The sequence below is a fragment of the Capra hircus genome, chromosome 1, assembly GCF_001704415.2.
Source record: "Capra hircus breed San Clemente chromosome 1, ASM170441v1, whole genome shotgun sequence".
NCBI classification, from domain to species: Eukaryota; Metazoa; Chordata; class Mammalia; order Artiodactyla; family Bovidae; genus Capra; species Capra hircus.
Window position 1 is genome coordinate 94,543,058 of NC_030808.1, and position 22,572 is coordinate 94,565,629.

The 22,572-nt window shown below is 42.5% G+C and overlaps 1 protein-coding gene across 1 annotated transcript; it reads left to right on the forward strand.

Annotated features, from left to right (window-relative positions):
• TNFSF10 (tumor necrosis factor superfamily member 10) lies at window positions 2,703-21,444 on the forward strand. The gene is made up of 5 exons (XM_005675308.3): window positions 2,703-3,066; window positions 11,281-11,418; window positions 14,559-14,601; window positions 18,447-18,548; window positions 20,464-21,444. The coding sequence occupies exons 1-5, from the start codon at window positions 2,938-2,940 to the stop codon at window positions 20,913-20,915; spliced, it is 864 nt and encodes a 287-aa protein (XP_005675365.1). The 5' UTR covers window positions 2,703-2,937; the 3' UTR covers window positions 20,916-21,444.

The following is a 22,572-nucleotide window of genomic DNA, read 5'->3' on the forward strand; positions in this document are numbered from 1 at the left end:
CTGCCTGTTGCCGGCTGCACAAAGTGGGGATGTCGTTACAGAGTCTTTGCCTCAGACATGTAAGATCCTCCTTCCAATAAACTGTTGATGTCTCTGTCCTGTCTCTGGGCTGTTTCTTCGATCGCAAGACTTTCAGGCCTGCAGCTCAACAACTGATGAGTCAGCCAGAAGGCCAAAGAAACTCTTGTGAGTGCCGAGATGCAGGGAAACAAGGCCAGGAGCAGAGAGTTGGAGGAATGATTGTGCAGGCTGTCAACTAGCATGTAGGGCCCTGTGGCAGTTGTCTTCCATCATAATGACAATATCCTGTAAACCCCAGAGTCTCTTTCCACTTTAAAAGTAGCAACCCCACGCTCGTGGCTCATCTGACTTGCACAGGCATGACTGGGGAATGCAAACAGAAGACAAGGACCTGGATCATCTTCAAGATACCAACATAGCTCCCCCCAGTGCACCAACCCTAAGCAACTAGGAAGGCTGTTTAGGCTTTAGGCTTTAGGGATGGTAATTTAGGGACAAACTTGTGAATTGGACATGGACTGTTACCCAGAAAGGCTTGGTTGGGGCCTATGGCAGGGTGCCCTTGGGCTTCCGGTCCCAGCTGTGGAAGGGGGCAAAGCAATGAGTCAGTGTGATGGAGCAGCAGGCATGCGTGTCTACAGGGTGTCACAGCAGGGGCACGACATTACAGAAGGCCTACCTGAGTCGTGGAGAGATGCAAAATCCTCAGTTCAGGGTCCAGAAGAGCTGTGTGTGACGCACGGGACCCCTAAGGACATCAGTATTGACCAAGGAACCCACATTACTGGCCTTGAAGTTCAGGAAAGGGCTGCTGGAAATGACCAGCCCTAGTGCTGCTAGGCTAACCCAGAGGATGAGCGGGGTCACATCAGCAACAAGTGAGATGGGAACCCCACTCTCAACATGTGGACACATCCCAGGAGCAATGGTCCCAGTGCCCACGCCCTGTGAACCCAAAGGCTACTTGAAAGTCACACCATTCAAGTTCAAGGCACACTGCCATTAGGACTACCCATTAGGAAAAAGCTTGCTTTTGTCCGGGCCATAGGATCTAACCCCAGGAGAACACATTATAAGCCAGTCCTGGGACTGGCATGTGAGTCCCTGGTGGTTTGGGTTTGCCAACTCGTGGGGAATAGGATAGAAAGGGATTTATAGATCTCACCTGTCTGTTAACTGCTCCACCAAAGACCAATAAGGTAATTAATCCAGGCCCCAGCTAGAGGAAGGCACCATCATGTTAACCCTGAGGGTCTCTCTAGGACTCAGTATAGGCTCTGGGGACTGCAGGTGAATAGATGGGATGGTGCTGCCCCCCAGGACAGAAACCTCAGGCAGGGGCGGCACTATCTCAGGATAGTGCTTGTATGTTGGTTAATGGTCATAATTTTCCCTGTCTTGTGCCTGGTAAGCATACTTAGTCTGGGTGGAGGCAATCTGTTTGCAGACTGGGCACAGTGGTGGCCTCGCTGGGAAATGAGCCTGCTTGCTGGGTCTATAGCAGGATGCCATTGTCGTCCTCCTCTGGACTTTCATGGAAACTTGAGCCTGTAACCAGCTGGCTCGAATGTTTGCCCACCTCTTAGGCTCTTGACACTCTTTAGCTGCTGTTGTCTGTATTGTGTTTGTGGTGTCTGGTTGCAGTGCCCCTGTACATACGTGAGCCCAGGGATATCACAGAAGAGGGATGGACCAAGATTGTAAGGGTCGTGCAAGGGTGCAGGGGTGGAGCGTACTGTCAAACCATTCAGGATGGCTGTTCTCTTGCTCTCTGTTCGTCCCCTACTTGACCAGGCCCTGCTTCAATCACATGACTATCCAATCCTCCTAATTACAGGGCTTCATCAGTAACTGCCTGCAAGCTTGCCCCCACCCCATCTCCTGGTTTCCTTGGTAACTGATGAGCCCACCTAAAATCAATTTCCGCCCTGTCCCTCCCACCCATACATGGTAGCCTCCCTCTCCCCCGAGGAGCAAAGACTGCTGCCATGTCCTGCCTGCCATGGTGAGATGTCACTCCAGGACATTTTGCTTCAAACATGTAAGATCTCCTGTCCACCAAACTATTGATGTCCCCATCACTGTATCCAGCCTCTTTGTTTGGTCTGGAGGCTGGGCAACCACAAGCTTTCAGGCTGGTGGGGTGTGGCCCAATAACTACCTAATCAAAATAAATAAAATGTAAAGTAAGAACATGAAGAATGTTTATACAATTAGAAAATGATGGAAAGACACATACTTATAAAACCTGGCGACCTGGATAGACTCTAGCCTAAACAGTGAATGAATGGAATAGTTCACAGAAACATGGACTTGCTGGTGCCCGTGTTGACAAGGACCTTTTCAAAACAAGCCCCAGATTTTGTTTTAATTAATGGATTGAAGTTATTATGATTGTAACGCTTACAACTTTTTTCACTTTTCTAATCCAGTGGAAGCTATATTCACTTCCTAAGGCTGCCACAATGAAGTAGCACAAACAGAATTGTGTTGTCTTGCAGTTCTAGGGGTTAGAAATCCAAAACCAGAGACAGAGAGCCCTGTGCCCCTGAAAACTGTAGTGGACCTGCCTTGCTTCCCCCTAGCTTCTAGTCCTTTAGGATCTGTTTTTTCTCCTCTTTACAAGTTTCAGTTTCAGTTTGACTTGCCGCTTTTCACTAAGTAAAACTTAAAAATTTGCTCCACCCCCGCAGTCCTAATCTGCTGCTTGACTGTAGTGGACCTGCCTTGCTTCCCCCTAGCTTCTAGTCGTTTAAGATTAGTAGACTTGCAACTGTTTTTTCTCCTCTTTACAAGTTTCAGTTTCGGTTTGACTTGCTGCTTTTCACTAAGTAAAACTTACAAATCTGCTCCACCCCACCGCAGTCCTAATCTGCAGCTTGACTCACTCTGCAGGAGTCCCATCCTACAGCGATCATGACCCTGATGCATACTCCGGGCTCCAGACTTGGACAGTTCTGCGTGCTGATCCTCATCTTCACAGTGCTGCTGCAGGTTTTTGGTATGGGCGTGTTCTACATGTATCTCAGCAAGGAGCTGAAGCAGGTCAGTACAATGCAAACGCTCCCTGACAGACTGCCTCTGTTGGCTCCTCTGTGAAGACTTTACAGAGGAAGAGAAGCCTCTCTTTCTCTGTCCTGCCCGGGGACCCTAACTGCTAATGCCTATCATTACTGAGAACTTTGCAAAAGTGAATTGAAAGGATTATGTGCACAAAGTATAGTTACAGAATTGGCTCGACCAGATTCTAGCAGATGCGGGAAATGAAACTGCTGAGGTAGTTTTGTATTTAACAGTATGTTATAATATTAACTGCTGCCATTCCTTGAGTTCTTTCTGCTTAACGTTTTAGAGTTCTTGACTCGAATTCTCGGGCAAGAGAGGAGCTGCCTCAGAGGAGGACTGTGTCTGCTTTTGCTTTCTGTGACACCTCTAAAAACTAGCACAGAGCTCCCACACTTGTTGAGTGAGTAACCAACCTTCACAAATGTGGTTCTACTGGGACATAGGGTACAGTCAAGGCTTAACCCAAAGACGAGCTCTAAGTCACCTGTAATAATGCTGTGGTGTGTTCCAAATTTTGCTAGTTCCAGTGGATTTTGAAAGCAAAATTACTGAAAATAAGCCAACTTCAGCTTTTGGCTTTCTATATAGTCCCTGGTACCTCAGCTGGTAAAGAATCCACCTGCAATGCAGAAGACCCTGGTTCGATTCCTGGGTCAGGAAGATCCTCTGGAGAAGGGATAGGCTATCATCTCCAATATTCATGGGCTTCCCTGGTGGCTCAGATGGTAAACCATCTGCCTGCAATGTGGGAGACCTGGGTTCAATCCCTGGGTTGGGAAGATCCCCTGGAGGAGGACATGGCAACCTACTCCAGTATTCTTGCCTGGAGAATCTCCATGGGCAGAGAAGCCTGGCAAGTTACAGTCCATGGGGTCACAGACAGTCAAACATGACTGAGTGACTAAACACAGCACTCACATACACATATATATTTAATGTATTTTTTATTGGCATGTAGTTGATTTACAATGTCAGTTTCTGCTGTATAGCAAAGTGAGTCTGTTATACATAGCCACTCTTTTTTCAGATTCTTTTCCCCTATAAGTGACTACAGAGTATTGAATAAAGTTCCCTGTGCTATACAATAGGTTCTTATTTTTCATCTATTTTATATATACTATATATTTTTACACATTTTTGTTGTTGTTCAGTCGCTCAGTCATGTCCGACTCTTTGCCCCATGGACTGCAGCATGCCAGGCCTCCCTGTCCCTTACCATCTCCTGGAGTTTGCCCAAACTCATGTTCATTGCATTGGTGATGCCATCCAGCCATCTCATCCTCTGTTGCCCTCTTCTCTTTCTGCCTTCAATCTTTCCCAGCATCAGGGTCTTTTCCAATGAGTTGGCTGTTCACATCAGATGACCAAAGTATTGGAGCTTCAGTTTCAGTCTTTCCAATTGTGTATGTCAGTCCCAATGTCCCAGTTTATCCCTCCCCTAGGTAACCATAAGTTTGTTTTCTGTATCTGTGACTCAACTTCTATTTTTAAAATAGGTTTATTTCTACCATTTCTTCACATCCCATATATAAGTGATATCATGTGATATTTGTTTTTCTCTACCTGGTTTAACTTCACTCAACATAACAATCTCTAGGTTTATTGCTACAAATGGCATTATTTTGTCATTTTTCGTGGTTGAGTGATATTCCACTGTATATATGTACCACATCTTTCTCCATTCCTCTCTTGATGGACATTATGTTGCTTCCATGTCCTGACTATTGCAGATAGTGCTGCAGTGAACACTGGGGTGCATATATCCTTTGGAATTATGATTTTCTCTGGATATGTGTCCAGGAGTGAGAATGCTAGATTATATGTTAGCTCTATTTTTAGTTTTTTTTAAGGAATCTCCATACTGCCCTCCATAATGGCTGCACCAACTTACATTCCCACTAACAGTGTAGGATTTTCTGTGTACATGTTGGCAATTTGTGTATTATATAGTCGAGAACTTTGAGCTGAAAGAAATTTGAGATACCTCCATTTTATAGATGAGGCTTGAGACTGCCAGAGAAATGACTTCTCTGAGCTCAGGCAGAAATTTGGAAGCAGAACTGGACCCAGGTCTTCTGCTCAGCTCATAGGTAATGCTCCTCCCATCACAGCAGGGAGTCAGTAGGGTTAGCCTATCTCCTCCTTATGCTCAGCACTGCACCCTGATGCATGGTGGCAAGGCAACGTCAAATCTGTCAGCTGGCTAGGAAATGCAAGGCTAAGGGTCTTAGGCAAATATAAATTGTGCCAAAACAGTGTTTATCTGTTAAGGAAATAAATGTCGTTTGTATATCCTGTGGAGTATAAACTTGGCTCTCACTTGGCTGGGAATTGCATTTGGAAATAAAGCAAATAAATGAGTCTACAATTAATTATGAAAATGATCACTACTGTTAGATGACCAGTAAAGTCGAGTTTGTTATAGGGCAATTTCAAAAAGTTTGTATTTGTAAGGAAAAAAATCAACATAACTCTAATCATGGTTTTTAGTTCTATGTCTGCACAGAGATTGGAATACTACTGCTATGTTCTCCAATTTGGAGCCAGTATGTCCTAAGTTTTATTTACTTCGCAGTGTAAATAGTGAATTTGTGTCTCCATATACAAAAAGTTCCCTCAATTTGCTCATATTAAAAGTTAGCCTCCTTTTAAGACTGAACCAACTGGTTCTTTACTGATCTAAGTCACAATTATCTGTGTATGTGGTCAACTTTTTTTTTTTAATTCTAAAAAACAGAAGCTTCAAAGCTTAACATCTTCCCATCTGCACACATTCTTTCTGATTACATGTTTATATACTTGCAATGGCACTCAACTGGTAAAGAATCCGCCTGCAATGCAGGAGACCCCAGTTTGACTCCTGGGTCAGAAAGATCCCCTGGAGAAGGGATAGGCTACCCACTCCAGTATTCTTGGGCTTCCCTGGTGGCTCAGACAGTAAAGAATCAGCCTGCAATGTGGGAGACCTGGGTTCAATCCCCGGGTTGGGAAGATCTCCTGGAGGAGGGCATGGCAACCTACTCCAGTATTCTTGCCTGGAGAATCCCCACAGACAGAGGAGCCTGGCGGGCTGTGGCCCAAGGGATCACAAAGAGTCAGGCACAACTAAACAACTAACACAGAAATGTTTATGTGTTTGTACACTTCTGTATACATGCACAGAAGAATTTATTAAGAGTATCAAAAATAGGAGAATTGAGATATTGAGTAAATACTATGTTTCAGAAACTTTCAAAATATTGTTTTATTTCATCCTCATAACAATTCTATAAAGTAAATATAATTATCCCATTTTATAGATGAGCAAACTAAGGCTCAGGGAAGTTAGATAAAAGGTAAAATCCAATTTTGAACCAAGGCATTAAATAGGTGCTCAGTAAGTTGTAATTAGCATGGAGCAGTCTCTTGAAGTTGTCACCCTCTTCATCAGAAATTTTTGCAAGGGAAAATGAATTTGAATCTCTTTGAATGACTGTGTAGAGTTCTGAAAAGCATATTCAACCCAAGTATTAATTTCCTAAATCAGATCACAGGTTCTACTCTGGCAAGGGAAAATTTGCAGAAGATACAGTGGGTGAGGATTATAGGGAGTGTGGGTTGAGTAGGGCTGAGGGATGTTGGATTGAACCCTCACAATGAAACCTCAAGACCAGTAAGCACAAACAATAAATATGGGCTTAGCCTCTGAAATCTATGTCTCTGAGAAAGTTTGACAAGGGGATTACCTGTTGCTGTGTCATCATAGATGGCGAAGAAAAAGGAGGAGGAGCCCCTTATCCACTGGGCTCCATAAATGATCCTTTATGCTATTTGGGATTTGCAGAAACTGATTGTCAGAGACTAATGGCTGGGCAGCAGAGAGGGTCAGGACTGCCACCTTGAGGTCTCTGGGCCAGCCAGCCAGCAAAGGAGTCCACACCTGTGACCTCAAGCCCTGCCAAGGACTGGTTGTACCTGGCCTGGACAACCACAGTGTTTGCGATGGCACCACCAACAGTTGAGTGGAATCCACTTCTCAGAACCAAGGGCTCCTGAACAGGAGCACAGGCATCCAGTGCCATAGCTGTCTCTCCTCCTAGAAGTGTCCAAATTAAAAAAAAGCACACTTGTCCCCTTGCCCCCAATATCCAGATGTGGTTAGCAAGAGAACAGTCCCAGCCACCGAAGTACTATAGAAAATTCCTTCTTAAAGTGTGAATGGGTGTGGAAAGGAAGTGGGGAGAGAGATTAAGCATCATTAATCATTCCTGGAATAGCCACAGCACCCCCTTGCCCATGTGTCATTCACCTGTATTGGCCCAGGTGTGTGAAGGAAACTACCAGACAGGAAGCTTGGGGAAGGGGTGCAGGGTGGCTGTGGCTTTCTGTTGTTCAGAAATCAATACATAAGCATAAAAATATCTAGGAGGAAAAATAAGTTGTGATCTCTAGATGATAGGATTATGGGTGCCTCTTTTTCCTTTTTATTTTTCTATATTTTATCAATTTTCTACAATGAATGTTGTAAAACTATCTATGCCATCCATATGACTGTCATACACATCTAAAGAAAATGACATTTTTATATAGTCTTAATTCTCCAGACCAGAATACTGAAGTGGGTAGCCTTTCCCTTCTGCAAGAGATCTTCCCAACCCAGGGATCAAACTCAGGTCTCCCGAGTTGCAGGTGGATTCTCTACCAGCTGAGCCACAAGGGAAGCCCAAACCATATGCAAAATTGTCCACACCCAGTCTGATCTTAACCCTATAAAAAAGAGATCCTCCAAAGGTAAACTGGGAAGTAGAATGAGGGCGGATCAAGGAGGATTTTACTTGTTTTACTTTTTAGAAAAGTATTCTATGATTTTCTGTTTTCCAGGGTGTCTTTGTATCCTCTATATCTTCAGGTTTCATTAAATCTGGGTTAACAGTGGAGTCACACTAGCTTGTCAGACTCCCTCCCATGTCTCCTTAGGACCTTAGTTTTCAAGGCAATCCTTCCCCACCTCCTGAAAATGTTTCTGGAAAATTTCCAGAGGATCTCCAGAGGCCAGCAGTTGGTCCTGATCTAGGCTGGCCTCTGGTCTCTTCCACCCTCTCAAACTCCAATTGACTTCACAGGGGCTGTCAGCTACCCTGACTACCTGATCCCAGCACCTCTCAGCTCTGCCCTGTCCCAACCCTGACCCCACCTCCTGGGCACTTTCCAACTGCTATGATGTAAGAAGGAGAGTTGCTTTCTCTGTTCTGTGTCAGGCACATTGTTTTGTCCCAACAGGTTATGAAAGTTAGTTAAGCCTTTTTTTAAAAAAAATCTTTTTGCTGCACCCCACAGCACGTGGGATCTCAGTTGCCCAACCAGGGGTCAAACCTGTACCCCTGCATTGGCAGCTGAGAGTGTTAACCACAGGACCACCAGGGAAATCCCAGTTAAGCTTATTTATTCAGTTTCATCAAATTAGTACCTGACCAAGGAATACCTAGTCTTGTTGGACTGGACAATGTCTAATAAAACTATTCTTCTGGAACTTTCCTAAAGCCTTGCTGCTAAATCCAGCTCTTTTCTCTGATCCTCCCTGCAATTTGCTAAACATACTCTTATATTTCTAAATTGAGTTCTTTCCTTGGAAAGGCTTTTTAAGCTCCCACATAAATTGCAGATTACAGTTGAAGAACATGGAGGTGGGTAGGAACAAAGGAATGGTGCCTAATTTCATCTCCAGTCATAATTTAGGCGGCCCCCATCTGTCACCCCCACTACATCTCCTAGGCAAATGTTTTACTCCTGTAATCTTAAAAAGGAAGAAAGAAAATAAGCGTTTACTTAAAAGTAAATGAATGTTCTATGCCAGTGGGGAAGGAATTAAGTCAGGTTTGTCACTTCTATGCTTGAGAGACCCGAGCAAATGTCCAAGGAGTATGTGGCTGACAGTACAGACCCACATGACTCTCACCGAAAATTCTCATCAGTATTTAAGTAATTTTGATTTGGAATGAGGTTGTCTTTCTATAGAAGGAAGCAGATCATTCTTACATTTGATCTTTCCTTTAAGCTTTGAAGTCCCCTTTATTCAGATAACAGATAAAATGACTATTTCCCCACTTATTTCTCCAGAGAAAGGCATTTCAGTGGATTTGTATATAGAAATAATATCTGAATCCCAGCTGTTAAAAATAAAAAACAGGAAAAAAGACCTTGCATGAACTTGCATGAACATCCTGTTTTTCTTCATGAGGTTAATCAGTTGTCATCCTGGAGTGTTCCAGATGGATTGGAGTGTATGTGTGTAAGTTGTGCACGTGTTTGTGTGTGTGTGTGTTTGCATAACATCAAGTGCAAACTTTGCAGAAAATGATCTAGTCATTGTAAATATTTACCCCCAACCAGAATAAGGGAGCCTTCAAGTGGTATTTCAAGTCTCTGCAGGTAAATCCCTAACTGGTTTAAACTTTTAATGAGGCAAGATTCAAATATCTAATAGCAATGTAGTCCTGATTCTGTTATCCAGAGGAGCAGACATCACAACAATAGCTAGAATCTGCTAAGACAGTTGGACTATAAAGAAGGCTGAGCACCAACAAATTGATGCTTTCAAATTGTGGTGCTGGAGAAGATTGTTGAGAGTCCCTTGGGCGGCAAGGAGATCAAACCAGTCAATCCTAAAGGATGTCAGCCCTGAATATTCATTGGAAGGGCTGATGCTGAAGCTCCAATACTTTGACCACCTGATGTGAAAAGCTGATTCACTGGAAAAGATCCTGATGCTGGGAAGAGGGCAAGAGAAGAAGGGGGCGACAGAGGATAAGATGTTTGGATGGCATCATGGACTCAATGGACGTGAGTGTGACCAAACTCAGGGAGAGAGTGAAAGACAGGGAAGCCTGGCGTGCTGCAGTTCATGGGGTTTGCAGGAGGGTGATACAACTTGGTGACTGAGCAACAAAAACACCAAGACAGTCAGAGCTAAGATCAAGAAATGGAACATTGCCTTTGCCCTAAAGGGCTTAATTTGGTGGGGGGATCCTGGAATGTAAACAGACTCCACTGCCTACTTTGTACCTGCGTGGGTTTCCAACTGTGGAGTGGGAGTCATACCATGTCAGAGCTGGAAGGGACCTCAGAGATCACCGCAGGGAACCAGCTCGAAATGCGAATGAAGAAGAGATTTTGAAGTGAAGGGGCAACTTGTTGAGTGACACACAGCTATCCAAAGGCAGGGGCCACGAAGGCATTGTGACCCCAGATGCCTGGCCCACGCCTGGTTCCTCTCTCCCACATCCAACCGCTTACCTTTATTCATAGGATGGAAGACCCCATGCTTACTTTTACTTCAGACAATGCTCTTATGCAAGATACTAAGAGTTCTCTGAACATGTCATCAGTTTCTGTTATTTTAACTTGTTCAGTTCAGTCCAGTTCAGTCACTCAGTCGTGTCCGACTCTTTGCGACCCCATGAATCGCAGCATGCCAGGCCTCCCTGTCCATCACCAACTCCCGGAGTTCACTCAGATTCATGTCCACTGAGTCAGTGATGCCATCCAGCCATCTCATCCTCTGTCGTCCCCTTCTCCTCCTGCCCCCAATCCCTCCCAGCATCAAAGTCTTTTCCAGTGAGTCAGCTGTTCACATGAGGTGGCCAAAGTACTGGAGCTTCAGCTTCAGCATCATTCCTTCCAAAGAAATCCCAGGGCTGATCTCCTTCAGAATGGACTGGTTGGATCTCCTTGCAGTCCAAGGGACTCTCAAGAGTCTTCTCCAACACCACAGTTCAAAAGCATCAATTCTTCGACACTCAGCCTTCTTCACAGTCCAACTCTCACATCCATACATGACTACTGGAGAAACCATAGCCTTGACTAGATGGACCTTAGTTGGCAAAGTAATGTCTCTGCTTTTCAATATGCTATCTAGGTTGCTCATAACTTTTCTTCCAAGGAGTAAGCGTCTTTTAATTTCATGGCTGCAGTCACCATCTGTGGTGATTTTGGAGCCCAAGAAATAAAGTCTGACACTGTTTCCACTGTTTCCCCATCTATTTGCCATGAAGTAATGGGACCAGATGCCATGATCTTCGTTTTCTGAATGTTGAGCTTTAAGCCAACTTTTTCACTCTCCTCTTTCACTTTCATCAAGAGGCTTTTTAGTTCCTCAAATGAGCAAAAAGAAAAAGCACTTGTGTGTAATACTGTGTTATATCCATCTCAACTCAGATACAGGACAAATACTTTAAAAATGGCTTGGGTTGCTTCTTGGAGGAAGATGACCGTTCCTGGGACTCCAGAGATGAAGAGAGTATGATCAATCCCTGCTGGGAACTAAAGTCACAACTCCATCTGTTTGTTAAAAAGGTAAGTGAACCATGGTGTCACTTTACCAGTGGGCATAGGAGGTTCAGAGGAGAAAGAATATTTTAGATCATGAAGTCTAGAGTCCTCATTTTGTAAAGGAGAAAGTTGGAACCCGGAGTGTTTAAGTGATTGTCCTCAAATTCACAGAAGTAGGAAAAGGTGGGATCCACCCCACAGTGGGTCCTGACCGAAGCCTGCTCTAGAGTTTATTCCTCTCTTCCAGAGAGCGTCCTCATCTAGTCTAAATATTTTATCTCACCTTGTGGAAATGAGGCACAGACAGAACAAAATGTCCAAGGTCACGCACTAATAAAGGATGTGCGTGGGGTTTCTTTGTTATTCAGAAGACAAAAGAAACCAAATAATGATATTTTATATTTTTCCCACATTGTTGGTCTCTGGAATTCAGTCTTTTATTTTTGTACACATATAGAGCTGAAGAAAGAGGGAAAAGGGAAAAGGGAAAAAAGATACACTTTGAGAAACTGAAGGTGATGGCATCTCAATTCACAGTAAATTACACATTATAAAATATTATTTTCTGCTTGTGAAAACTGCTTACATAGGCTCTCTAGCAGAAACATTATGGTAGCTAACAGTTTATTTCACTAGGTGTGATCATGTAATTATACTCTGAGTGACACGACAGGTCAAACAGTTTCTTTTCTCAGGCTGCTTTCTTATTTGTAAGATGGCGTTAGTAACGTTTACCTTCTGCCTATCTGGAAAGGTCCGCCGAGAATACAGATATGAAAATAGCCTGTAAACTAGGATACACAATCATTCTTAAACAATTACTGGGCACACTCCCAGAGTAGGAGGAGGATGTGTTTAAAGAAATGATTATATTAGTCTACTGTCTGGTGCTCAGCGTGCCTTTCTATAGGCTCCAATTTATAGCCCTAAGCAGCCCTCACAGTAAAGCCCAGACATCCCCTGTGATGCTATTTCTATGACAAGTAAAATCAGACCTCCACCTGGTTGTCTGAGAAACCCATCTGCTCCATGGCTGCCCTGGAAACACAGGTGGGGCGCTCGGGGCACACAGGCAGTCCTGAAGCGGCTAGAACGCCATCGCCCCAAGCGACAAGGACCAGGGAGGACCCCGGATTGGGAAAGGGTCCTGAGGAAGCTGAGGAGTGAGACCCCACGGCCCCGGGGATCAGAGAGGGTGGCACACCACTGGTGGCAGAGGAGCGAAACTCAGAAGCAGAGCAGAAATCTGGAGACAGAGGAGGGGCTGGACGCGGGGGCAGGAAGTGGGGAGGTGAGAGAGCAGTGTGGCTGGGGTTTCCTGCTCCTCCCCTGTCCCCCCATTCTCACATCCTGCCACTAACTAGAGAAGGGAGGGCACCCAGGGCAGGGGAAAGTGTAGCATAGGAGCGGGGAAGGCTTCCCCATATTTCCAGGTACCATATAAACGAACAGATCGTTTTCCATAAATGTCCTTTATGGACATTCCGCATGTTATTAATATCCCCCCTAATGCTCAAACAGCTGTGAGGAAGGAATCCTTATTCTCTTCTTTTTTCTAAAAAAAAAAAAAAGATAAAGAAATTAAAATAGTCCATATCAGTTAAGTAACTTGAGAAAAGTTTCCTGGGGCTGATAATGAACAAATTTTAATCCAGTTCATCTGCTTATATTCTAACCATTCTGTTTTTTTGTTGTGTGCTTTTGTTTTTGGCTGTGCCACGTGGCATCTTATTTCTTGGGCATCTTTTTTACCCTGTTCAGGGATTGAACTGGTGCCCCATGCTGTGGGAGGGTAGAGTCTTAACCACTGGACAGCCAGGGAAGTCTCATAATGGTTCTTTTTTTCTGCCTACCACACTGTAACGGAGAAGGCAATGGCACCCCACTCCAGTACTCTTGCCTGGAAAATCCCATGGACAGAGGAGCCTGGTAGGCTGCAGTCCATGGGGTCGCTACTAGTGGGACAGGACTGAGCGACTTCGCTTTCACTTTTCACTTTCATGCATTGGAGAAGGAAATGGCAACCTACTCCAGTGTTCTTGCCTGGAGAATCCCAGGGACGGGGGAGCCTGGTGGGCTGCCGTCTATGGGGTTGCACAGAGTTGGACACGACTGAAGCGACTTAGCAGTACCACACTGTAAGAATTAGCCTTTTCCTTCTGCTGCTCCTCCTCTTTCCCTTCTGGCTCAGAAGGCCAGTGACAGAGATAATGTGCTGAGGCCCTTGCTTCCCCTCCCACACACCAGTGTCCTTTATCTGTTATCTGTGGTCAGGGCTTTTGACAAAGGAAAACGTAGATATGGGGCTGGAGTACAGAGGAAGTTTCTGACAGTTATGTGATAAACAACGGTGAATGGAAAGGTGGGCAGGGGCGGGCGACAGGACTGAGTAGAGAGGAGTTTAAGGCCGTGGGTGAGTCATGTCAGGGTGGGCTCATTGAACAGAAGGGCTCAAATTCATTCTTTCTTAGTGGTTTTCCCCACTGTAGCAAGTGGGGAAAGAAGATGATATGAGGTGAGAATGTCTCAGCCACATTCTCAGAAATGAGAGAGTGACACGGTGCTAGCAGGTCACCACTGGATGGGCTGTGCGTGTCTATGGGTGTCATGAGAGAAAGGGAGTGTGCCCTGCACCTTCAGTCTTGGGTATGTCCAATAATTTAAAGCCCCTGGAATCTAACACACACATATATTCAGAGACACACAGCTCACTTGTACACATGCTTGCATGCAGACACACACAGACAATGCACTTATACACATGCTTGCATGCAGACACACCTCCCAGAAAGTGAGGTGACATGGCCATCACGTCTATTAGCCACAAGGAAGTCTCAGCACATTAGGCTGACCTAATTTGGAGAAAAATGACTCCTCCTTTCTGTGGTGCTCCAGGTATGGCATTTCAAAGCCTTCATCCAGAAACAGAAGTCTCTCAGACAGAAGACCATCCTTTCATCAATAGTAGGGACAGCTGCCTCTGTATTTACCCCAGCTCCCACCCAAACCTACATGCTCTTTGCTTGAACAACTTAAAGCTGCCTAAGTTGATATCTTAAATGCAGAAATTTCCTGTTAGACATCAGCAAGAAGAGCAATAGACATTCAATAATCAGTTTAAATGCTTAGGGAAATTAACAAGCTTTATTCAATACTATTTGCAGATGGCTTTGAGAACCTTTGAGGAAATGATTCCTACAAATCCAGGTATTATTTTTTGTTGTTGTTTTAATTTTTCTAGTGTTAACCTCCTGATAAGGTGAGTAATTCTCCATCCTCTTGCTCTCTACTCCTACCCAAACATCCTACCTCTGACTGATGCTCAGTAGCTCAAGATGCTTGATTCTGTTTCCCTTTTGGCATTGGCATTTGAACCAAATCTGAGGCCCACCTCAGGTATGAAGTTTATTTCATGGGAATTTTATTCTTCCAATGTGGATTTACCTTTCATCTCAACTTCTTCCATTTTTTGTTTTTACCTTCTAATGTGGGTAGCTTTCTGGAGCACAGCTGGGAAAAAATAAGGGGTCCAAAGTTACCCATCTTCTCTGCTTCTGACCATGCCTAGGCTCTAAGCCTTTCTTTATGCAAAAATTTTGCTCCATCATCTCTCTCCCAGCAATCCTTCTCCCCACCCAAAATCCTCGTTCTGCAGTCCCCACACCTTTGCCATCTCCACTGACGGTCTGCCAACGGCTCTTAACCCACATCCCCTTTCAGTGGGTCTTTCAGAGAAGACCAAACCAGCTTCTCTGGTCCTCTGTCTGGCTTCTCCCATTCTTGGGTTTTCACATCTCCTTCTCATCCTCCATCCCCATCACCTCTTCAGAGAGAACTTCTCCGATCAGCTTTCTAAGAAAGTTTCCCCACATCCTGTTTTTCTGTCATACTTATTTTGTTAGTTTCCTTTGATAAGTACATGTGTATTATTTTATAAATCAAAGAAAAAAAATATATATATACATATATTCTCTGTGTTCTGATTCCCTACTACACAAAAGATCTACAAAGATTGAAAACATGCCTGTTTCTCTCACCTCTCTGTACCTAGACTTACCTCTATATCTCAAGCCTAGCAGATCCTCTTTTATCCCCCTGGGCCTTACCTGCACCACCTTTGGCGTGCCTGTGCACGTGTGTGTGTGTGTGTGCCTGCGTGTTTTGACTGAGGTGAAATTCACATAACATACGATTAACCATCTTGAAGCAAATGATTTGGTGACAATTCGTGCCTTCACAGTGTTGTCCCACCACCATCTCTGTCTCCACACAAATTCTTAATACAGATTTTGTTAATCAAGATGTAAGTAAATGTAACTGATGAATTAAATTTGCTGCTTCTTCACATTTAGCTCACCACAACCCCATTTTCCCCTACTAATGGTCATACAGGCCTCCATACATGTACCACAGACTTAAAGTCTTGGAGTACACCATCCTGGCAGAGAAGAAACAGTTTTTAAAATAGATATTTGGTTAATGATGTATTCCCACTTTTCAGCTATCCTTTCCCATTACAATCAGCTTCCTCATCCCTTGATAACTCCCACCATCCTTTATTAAATATGAAGGCAAGACCTGGTCCCAAGTTCTAAGCATTCTTTCTGGTCATTTCCCCAAAGCCAAAGGCAGTAGCGGGAACGATGAACATGCCATCTCTTCTTTCTTTAAAATATTTATTTATTTGGCTTCCTCGTATCTTAGTCGTGGCACACAGGATCTTCGCTGCATCATATGGAAGCTTTCTTTGCAGCACATGGACACTCTAGTTGTGGTGCTCAGACTCGATAGTTGTGACACATGGCCTTAGTCGCTCCATGGCGTGTAGATCCTAGTTCCCCAACCAGGGATCGAACTGCATCCCCAGCATGGCAAAGCAGATCTTCAACCACTGGACCTCCAGGGAAGTCCCTCCAACTCTTCTAATGAAGAACACCAGATCCATGGTTTATAGAAGGTGCATGTACTATTTTCAGTTCTGGGAGAAAAATATTCTTTTTTATATTCATCCCAGTGGGGTGCAGAAATCACATACTTCTCAGTATACCAAAATGTATCCATGACACCCAAATATACATATTCATAGGCTTCTTGTCCGGGAGTTGTTTGCTATGGTCTGTAGGAAATTTCCTCTCTTCAGATTTTGCTCTTATATCTAGGCTTTCCTATATCCTTGCATTGACCTCAAATGCAAGATATTTGTAACTGGATTCCATTACCGAATGTTTTAAAGCAAAGTGTTGTAAAGTCCCAGAACTCAGATTTGGTTCGAGCAGTCAAGACATCATGAATTATTTATTGCTGGAGATTCAAAGTAAATTAACACATCAACTTTGAAAGCTGAGCATTCTGAGAGTAACATGTCATTGACCGTACATCCCCAAGCTGTGTTGGTCTTCAATGTAGTACAAATACCCACTATCCTGAAGAAGTAACAATACCAGATAAAGTCCTCTTCCTATTTCTTTCTCCCCTATGGAATTTTGTCCCCTCATTTCAGTTTCCTCTACTACTAGTCTAGATGGAGGCTTCCTATTCTCAGACCTTGATCAATTACAACTGTCTGCTAACTCACCAATCTCTAGCCCTCTCGGTTTCTAGCATCAGACCTTACTATGAGTTAGTTTAGCCTAAAGCACAACACATATCTTTTTGCTTCCCTGATTAAAACTGTTTAAAGTCTTCTCATGTCTGTAAAATCCAAATCTCTTAGCCTAACATTCAAATCCTCTATTGTTTAACTCCTCATTCAAGCCCGAAACTGAACTCCTCTGACGCCTGTGTCCCAGGAATGCTGTGTGCATCTTGTCTTGGGGACGCTGTTCTAGATCCCTGCGAACACCCTTCTCCAATTGTTGTGAACTTTAAGCCTCTCCACCCTCCCTCATTTCAGATAATTGTCCTGCACCTCAAGTGCTTGCTTTCATTTGTTTATAGTTATTTCTCTGTGTTCCTAGAAGAGTGCCTGGCATAGATGTAATGGGCACTTTGGTTTGCTGGAGTAAGTGAATGAAGGGACCTTAGTCCAAAAGTTCCCCTGACTCAGCTTTCCAACAAATAGGAATCTTTCATCACCCTTCCTTTATGTTTCACGTGGGTCGATTTTCACTTTCTAATTTGTATCTTCCCTAAACACTGTAAGTCCCTTGAAGGCTCAGATTATACTATCAGTGATTAATCTTTGAATCCCCCATGGAAGCACTGCCTTGTCCATGGACATGTTTGGTGAAACCATACAATTGATCTTAACAACCAATGTAAGCCTCCTGAGAAGTTTTAGCTGATTTTTAAAAGAGTAATTTGTTGAATTTGTAGTCATTTAGTCTGCTCTAGAGTACTTCAGATGGTGGTCAGTAAATGTGATTTGTTTATTGTGATCTAGTGAATCAATGATTTATATGTTCATACACTGATTATCATGACCATTATGTCATTCCATATACCTTTTGGGAGGTGAGAGAAGTAACTGCTGGATACCAGTTTGTGGCATCTATGGACATGTAAACCATGGAATCCTGTGGCCACGAAGAAAGTTGAGCCATAAACCCCGTCTGAGATAGTGAATGATGTTTTGTAATTGCTGTTCCTTTAGAGTAGATAAGAGGAAAAAATAATTGAAATGATTAGAATTGGTATCAGTCTTTTTCTACATACAGCTCAAAGTGGAAAGTTGCCAGTACCTGGTTATTTGTGCACTTTTAATGCCTCAGCAGGAGTATTATATGTCCACAGTTTAGTTACTATTATTGTTTAGTAAAAGTGTCAGGATCTTCACTTTGTTATGTTCTAGTAGAACCTTACCCCTGAGATGCCAATAAATTATAGCTAAAGATACTGCCTATTCCTCCTATCTAAAGTATTTTGTGAATTAAACATAGGCTGAAGTAGACTACTCATAATACTAAAATGTAGGTTGGTTTTATGGAAACCCATATAATCAACTTTGGGAGTCCAGTGTGTTTACTATGCTTGATTGACAAGGGCTGTGAACAGCAATGTATTTGCTAAGTAGCTTGACAAGTGCTGATGATTCTTTGTTACTTCTCTTTTAGAAAAGCAATATAATCCTTACCTGGACAGAGAAAAGGGTCCTAAGAGGGTAGCTGCTCATATAACTGGAAACAATCGGAAAAGAAGTACGTTGCCAGTTCCAGGTAAGATAAATTATTAATATATGGTTTAAAGGAAGGGAAGGGAAGAATTTGTTCTAAATAATTTATTTTTGTATCTGAAATGTTTATATGGCTATCTACAAAGTGGTCAGTAGCAATCAAGTCTCAGATTGACTCTTTTCAGAAGCAAGATTACAAGATGAGTAGCTTAGTTACTGCCTGGCAAAACTGACCTCAAGAAAATTCTGAAATGAGAGAACTTAGAGTTTCCCATGCCCCCATTTTTGCTTTTCTTATTTTTAAAAGTAATTTCTCACTCTTTCATCAAATCTTTCTCCTTTGCAAAGGTTCTAAATCAGTCACCTACTTTCCAGTGAGTCACCAAACCCCCCCGCCCCCAGTGACATTTGCATTAGATTGAACCACAAAAAGAAAAAATTGCCAATATTTGACCACTTTGCACTTATGGAAATGTCAGTTTCATATAGTTTAACCAAATAGGTTAATCTATTTTCATATAGTTAACTATTTTCAAATAGTTAACCAAATAGGTCAAGCCTAATTTTAACTGGAGAACAGGTGTTCATATATTGCTGAAGTTAGTGTGTGAGTCTTGTAATCTAAACACCCACATGGGAATCCCAGCTCCTCCTTACCAAGTTCTTCATTTTGAGGAAATTACTTAATCAAGCTTCATTTTCTTTCTCTTTTTTTTTTTTTTTAAAGATTTTTTGGATGTGGACGATTCTTAATGTCTTTAATGAATTTGTTACAATATCACTTCTGTTTTATGTTGTGGTTTTTTGGCCAAGAGGCATATGGGATCTTAGCTCTCCAACCAGGGATGGAATCCAAACACCCTGACTTGGAAGGCAAAGTCTTAACCACTGGACCACCAGGGAAGTCCCAAGCTTCATTTTCTTCACATAAAAAGTAGAGAGAATGTTTAACTCACAAAATAGTGAGGATGAATGCAAAATGCTAGTGCATTGTAAGTACTCAGTAAGTAGTGCTTTTATTATTGTGAGAGATTTTGTCCTAGGTTAAAGGTATTTCAGGCATCAGTTATTGAATGAAAAGTTTGTTGGGTTTTTTGGTTGGCTGGTTGGCTTTTGTCTGGTTTTACTCTGAGCAGTTGCCTTCATGGTATTCCTGAACTGGTATTTTTGGAGGTAATTTATGTGTTATGCCTATTTGTGAGATTATTATTTCACTATTCCTATTTACAATTCACCAGATAATATGGTGGTTGTTTTAAACTCTTGAAAAACTAAATTTTGCACCAATTATAGAGATGAGCCCAAAGTTTAAAGGAATATCCTATCTCAGTAAGGCCCATCTTCATTCACAATCTTCAGGACTTAAAGATACAAAGATCTGAAGATCTTTAAATCTGGGCATTTTTGCCAAACCCTATACTTTAACCTTATTGGACTCGAGATGCCTGCTGCTTGGAAGGTGATTTTGACACTGGGTTACTGAGAAAGACCAAGGAGGAATCCAAAAAGACCTAAAAGAGTAGCAGGAATTTATGAGCTCTAGGCTTGAGGAACAGATATGTTTCTTTTGGTTTCCTTCTACATTGTCAATCTGAGCTCACCAGCACAGGAAAGGAGGCAGGGGTTCTGGACAGAAATTCTTCCCAGAAGTAGATTGCTGCCCTAATGAACCATTCCCGTGGTACCATTCAGAGCTGAGTGTGGCAGTCGAGATACAGCAAAATAGGGGACTTCAAACAGGTCACAGTGGCACGGGCACCTCCAGATTTCTATATGATTAAAATTTAGACTCCTTGGAAGATTGAGGGAGCGTGAAGTTTTAAATTGATTTCCCAGACGGTAAAGCGTCTGCCTACAATGTGGTATAGTTCCAACCAAAGCGTTGTCTAGCCACAGCTATCGGAAAACTCCTTGCTTTACTACAAGTTAATTTTATTTTTCTCCAAACTTCATCCCAGGCTCCAAGAATGAAAAAGCTGTGGGCCATAAAATAGATTCCTGGGAGTCGTCAAGAAAAGGACATTCGTTCTTGAATAATTTGCACTTAAGGAAAGGAGAGCTGGTTATCCTTCAAACAGGATTTTATTACATCTATTCCCAAACATACTTTCGATTTCAGGAACCTGAGGAAGTTTTGGGAACTGTTTCAACAGAAGAGACCAGAAAAAAAAGCAAACAAATGGTACAATATATTTACAAATACACAAGCTATCCTGACCCTATACTGCTGATGAAAAGTGCTAGAAATAGTTGTTGGTCTAAAGATTCAGAATATGGACTCTATTCCATCTATCAAGGAGGAATATTTGAGCTTAAGGAAAATGATCGAATTTTTGTCTCTGTAACTAATGAACGATTGGTTGACCTGGACCAAGAAGCCAGTTTCTTTGGAGCCTTTTTAATTGGCTAAATGATCTATTAAGAAAAAACAGTGCCCCCAGAATGACCTTTCACTTTTCAGAGCGACGTACTTCAAACACATGGTGGAAGTAAGGCAGCCTGAGCAGAATGACTTCAACCAAAAGATCAACATCACAAGCGTTTTTGGTGTCCTGGATCCTTTACCACTCAGCTCCCTGGGAAGCCCTCCCCACCTTACCATCAGAAGGTTCTCAATTGAGAAATAATTGTGTAGCAATCAACATCTCTGCTTCTTTACCATCTACTCCTGTGAAGATACCAGAGACTGAAAGGCCATGGACATTGCATGCAGCATGCGAACGGAGTGGCACAGTGCAGGGCCGCGTGGGGGCTGTCCCGGACTCTCCACTTGGAAACAAGAGAATTCCATTGTATAGCTCCCTTGTCTGTTGTAACTTCTCCTTCTTTATTTCTGATTTCATTTAGATTTGAGTCTTATTTAGATTTTATTTGATTTGAGTCTTCTCCCTTTTTCTCTTGATGAGTCTAAGTGATGGTTTGTCAATTTTGTTTATCTTCCCCAAAACCAGCTTTTAGTTTTAGTGATTTTGCTATTGTTTCCTTCACTTCTTTTTTATTTCTTCTCTGATCTTTATGATTTATTTCCTTCTACTAACTTTGGGTGTTTATTTGTTCTTCTTTTTCTAGTTGCTTTAGGTATAAGGTTAGGTTGTTCACTTGATGTTTGTCTCATTTGTTTTTTACAGTTTTTTTGCTGATATCTAATTCTTTTTTCTGATATCTATTTTTTAATTGATATCTTATATAATATCTTATATTATATATAATATATAATATCTTATATAATCTTATATAAGCATCTCACACAGCTCAATATCAGAAAAAAAAAAACCCAATAAAAAATTAGGCTGAGGACGTAAACAGACATTTCTCCAAAGAAGACACAAAGATAGCCAATAAACACAAGAAAAGATGTTCACCATAGTTCATTATTAGAGAAATGCAAATCAAAACTACCATGAGGTACCACCTCACTCCAATCAGAATAGCCATCATCAAAAAATCTGCAAACAGTAAATGCTACAGAGGATGTGGAGGAAAGGGAACCCTCCTACACTGTTGGTGGGAATGTAAATTGATAAAGCCATTATGGAGGACATTATGGAGGTTCCTTTAAAAACTAGGAATAAATCTACCATATGACCCAGCAATCCCGCTACTGGGAATATACCCTGAGAAAACCACAATTGACATCTACCCCAATGTTCATTACAGCACTAATTTACAATATCCAGGACATGGAAGCAACCTCGATGTCCTTTGACAGATGAATGGATGAAGAAGATGTATACAGATATACAATGGAATATTACTCAGCCATAAAAAGGAACTAGTCTGAGTCAATGGTAGTGAGGTGGATGAACCTGGACTCTGTTATACAGAGAGAAGTAAGTCAGAAAGACAAAAACAAGTATATGTTAGGGCATATATATGGAATCTAACCTGGAAGAAAAAAATGGCAACCCATTCCAGTATTCTTGCCTGAAAAATGCTATGGACAGAGGAGCCTGGCAGGCCACAGTCCCTGAGATTATAAAGAGCTGGATCTGACTGAGTGATTGAACAGCATGGAATCTAGAATAGTACTAATGAGCCCATTTACAGAGAAGAAATGGAGACGTAGA

Excerpts from the sequence above, each read along its gene's own strand:
- TNFSF10 (XM_005675308.3), top strand. The coding sequence starts at position 2,938 with ATGACCCTGATGCATACTCCGGGCTCCAGACTTGGACAGTTCTGCGTG. Across the intron at positions 14,602-18,446 it reads AATGATTCCTACAAATCCAG|AAAAGCAATATAATCCTTAC; the intron begins GTATTATTTTTT and ends CTTCTCTTTTAG. Across the intron at positions 18,549-20,463 it reads AAGTACGTTGCCAGTTCCAG|GCTCCAAGAATGAAAAAGCT; the intron begins GTAAGATAAATT and ends ACTTCATCCCAG.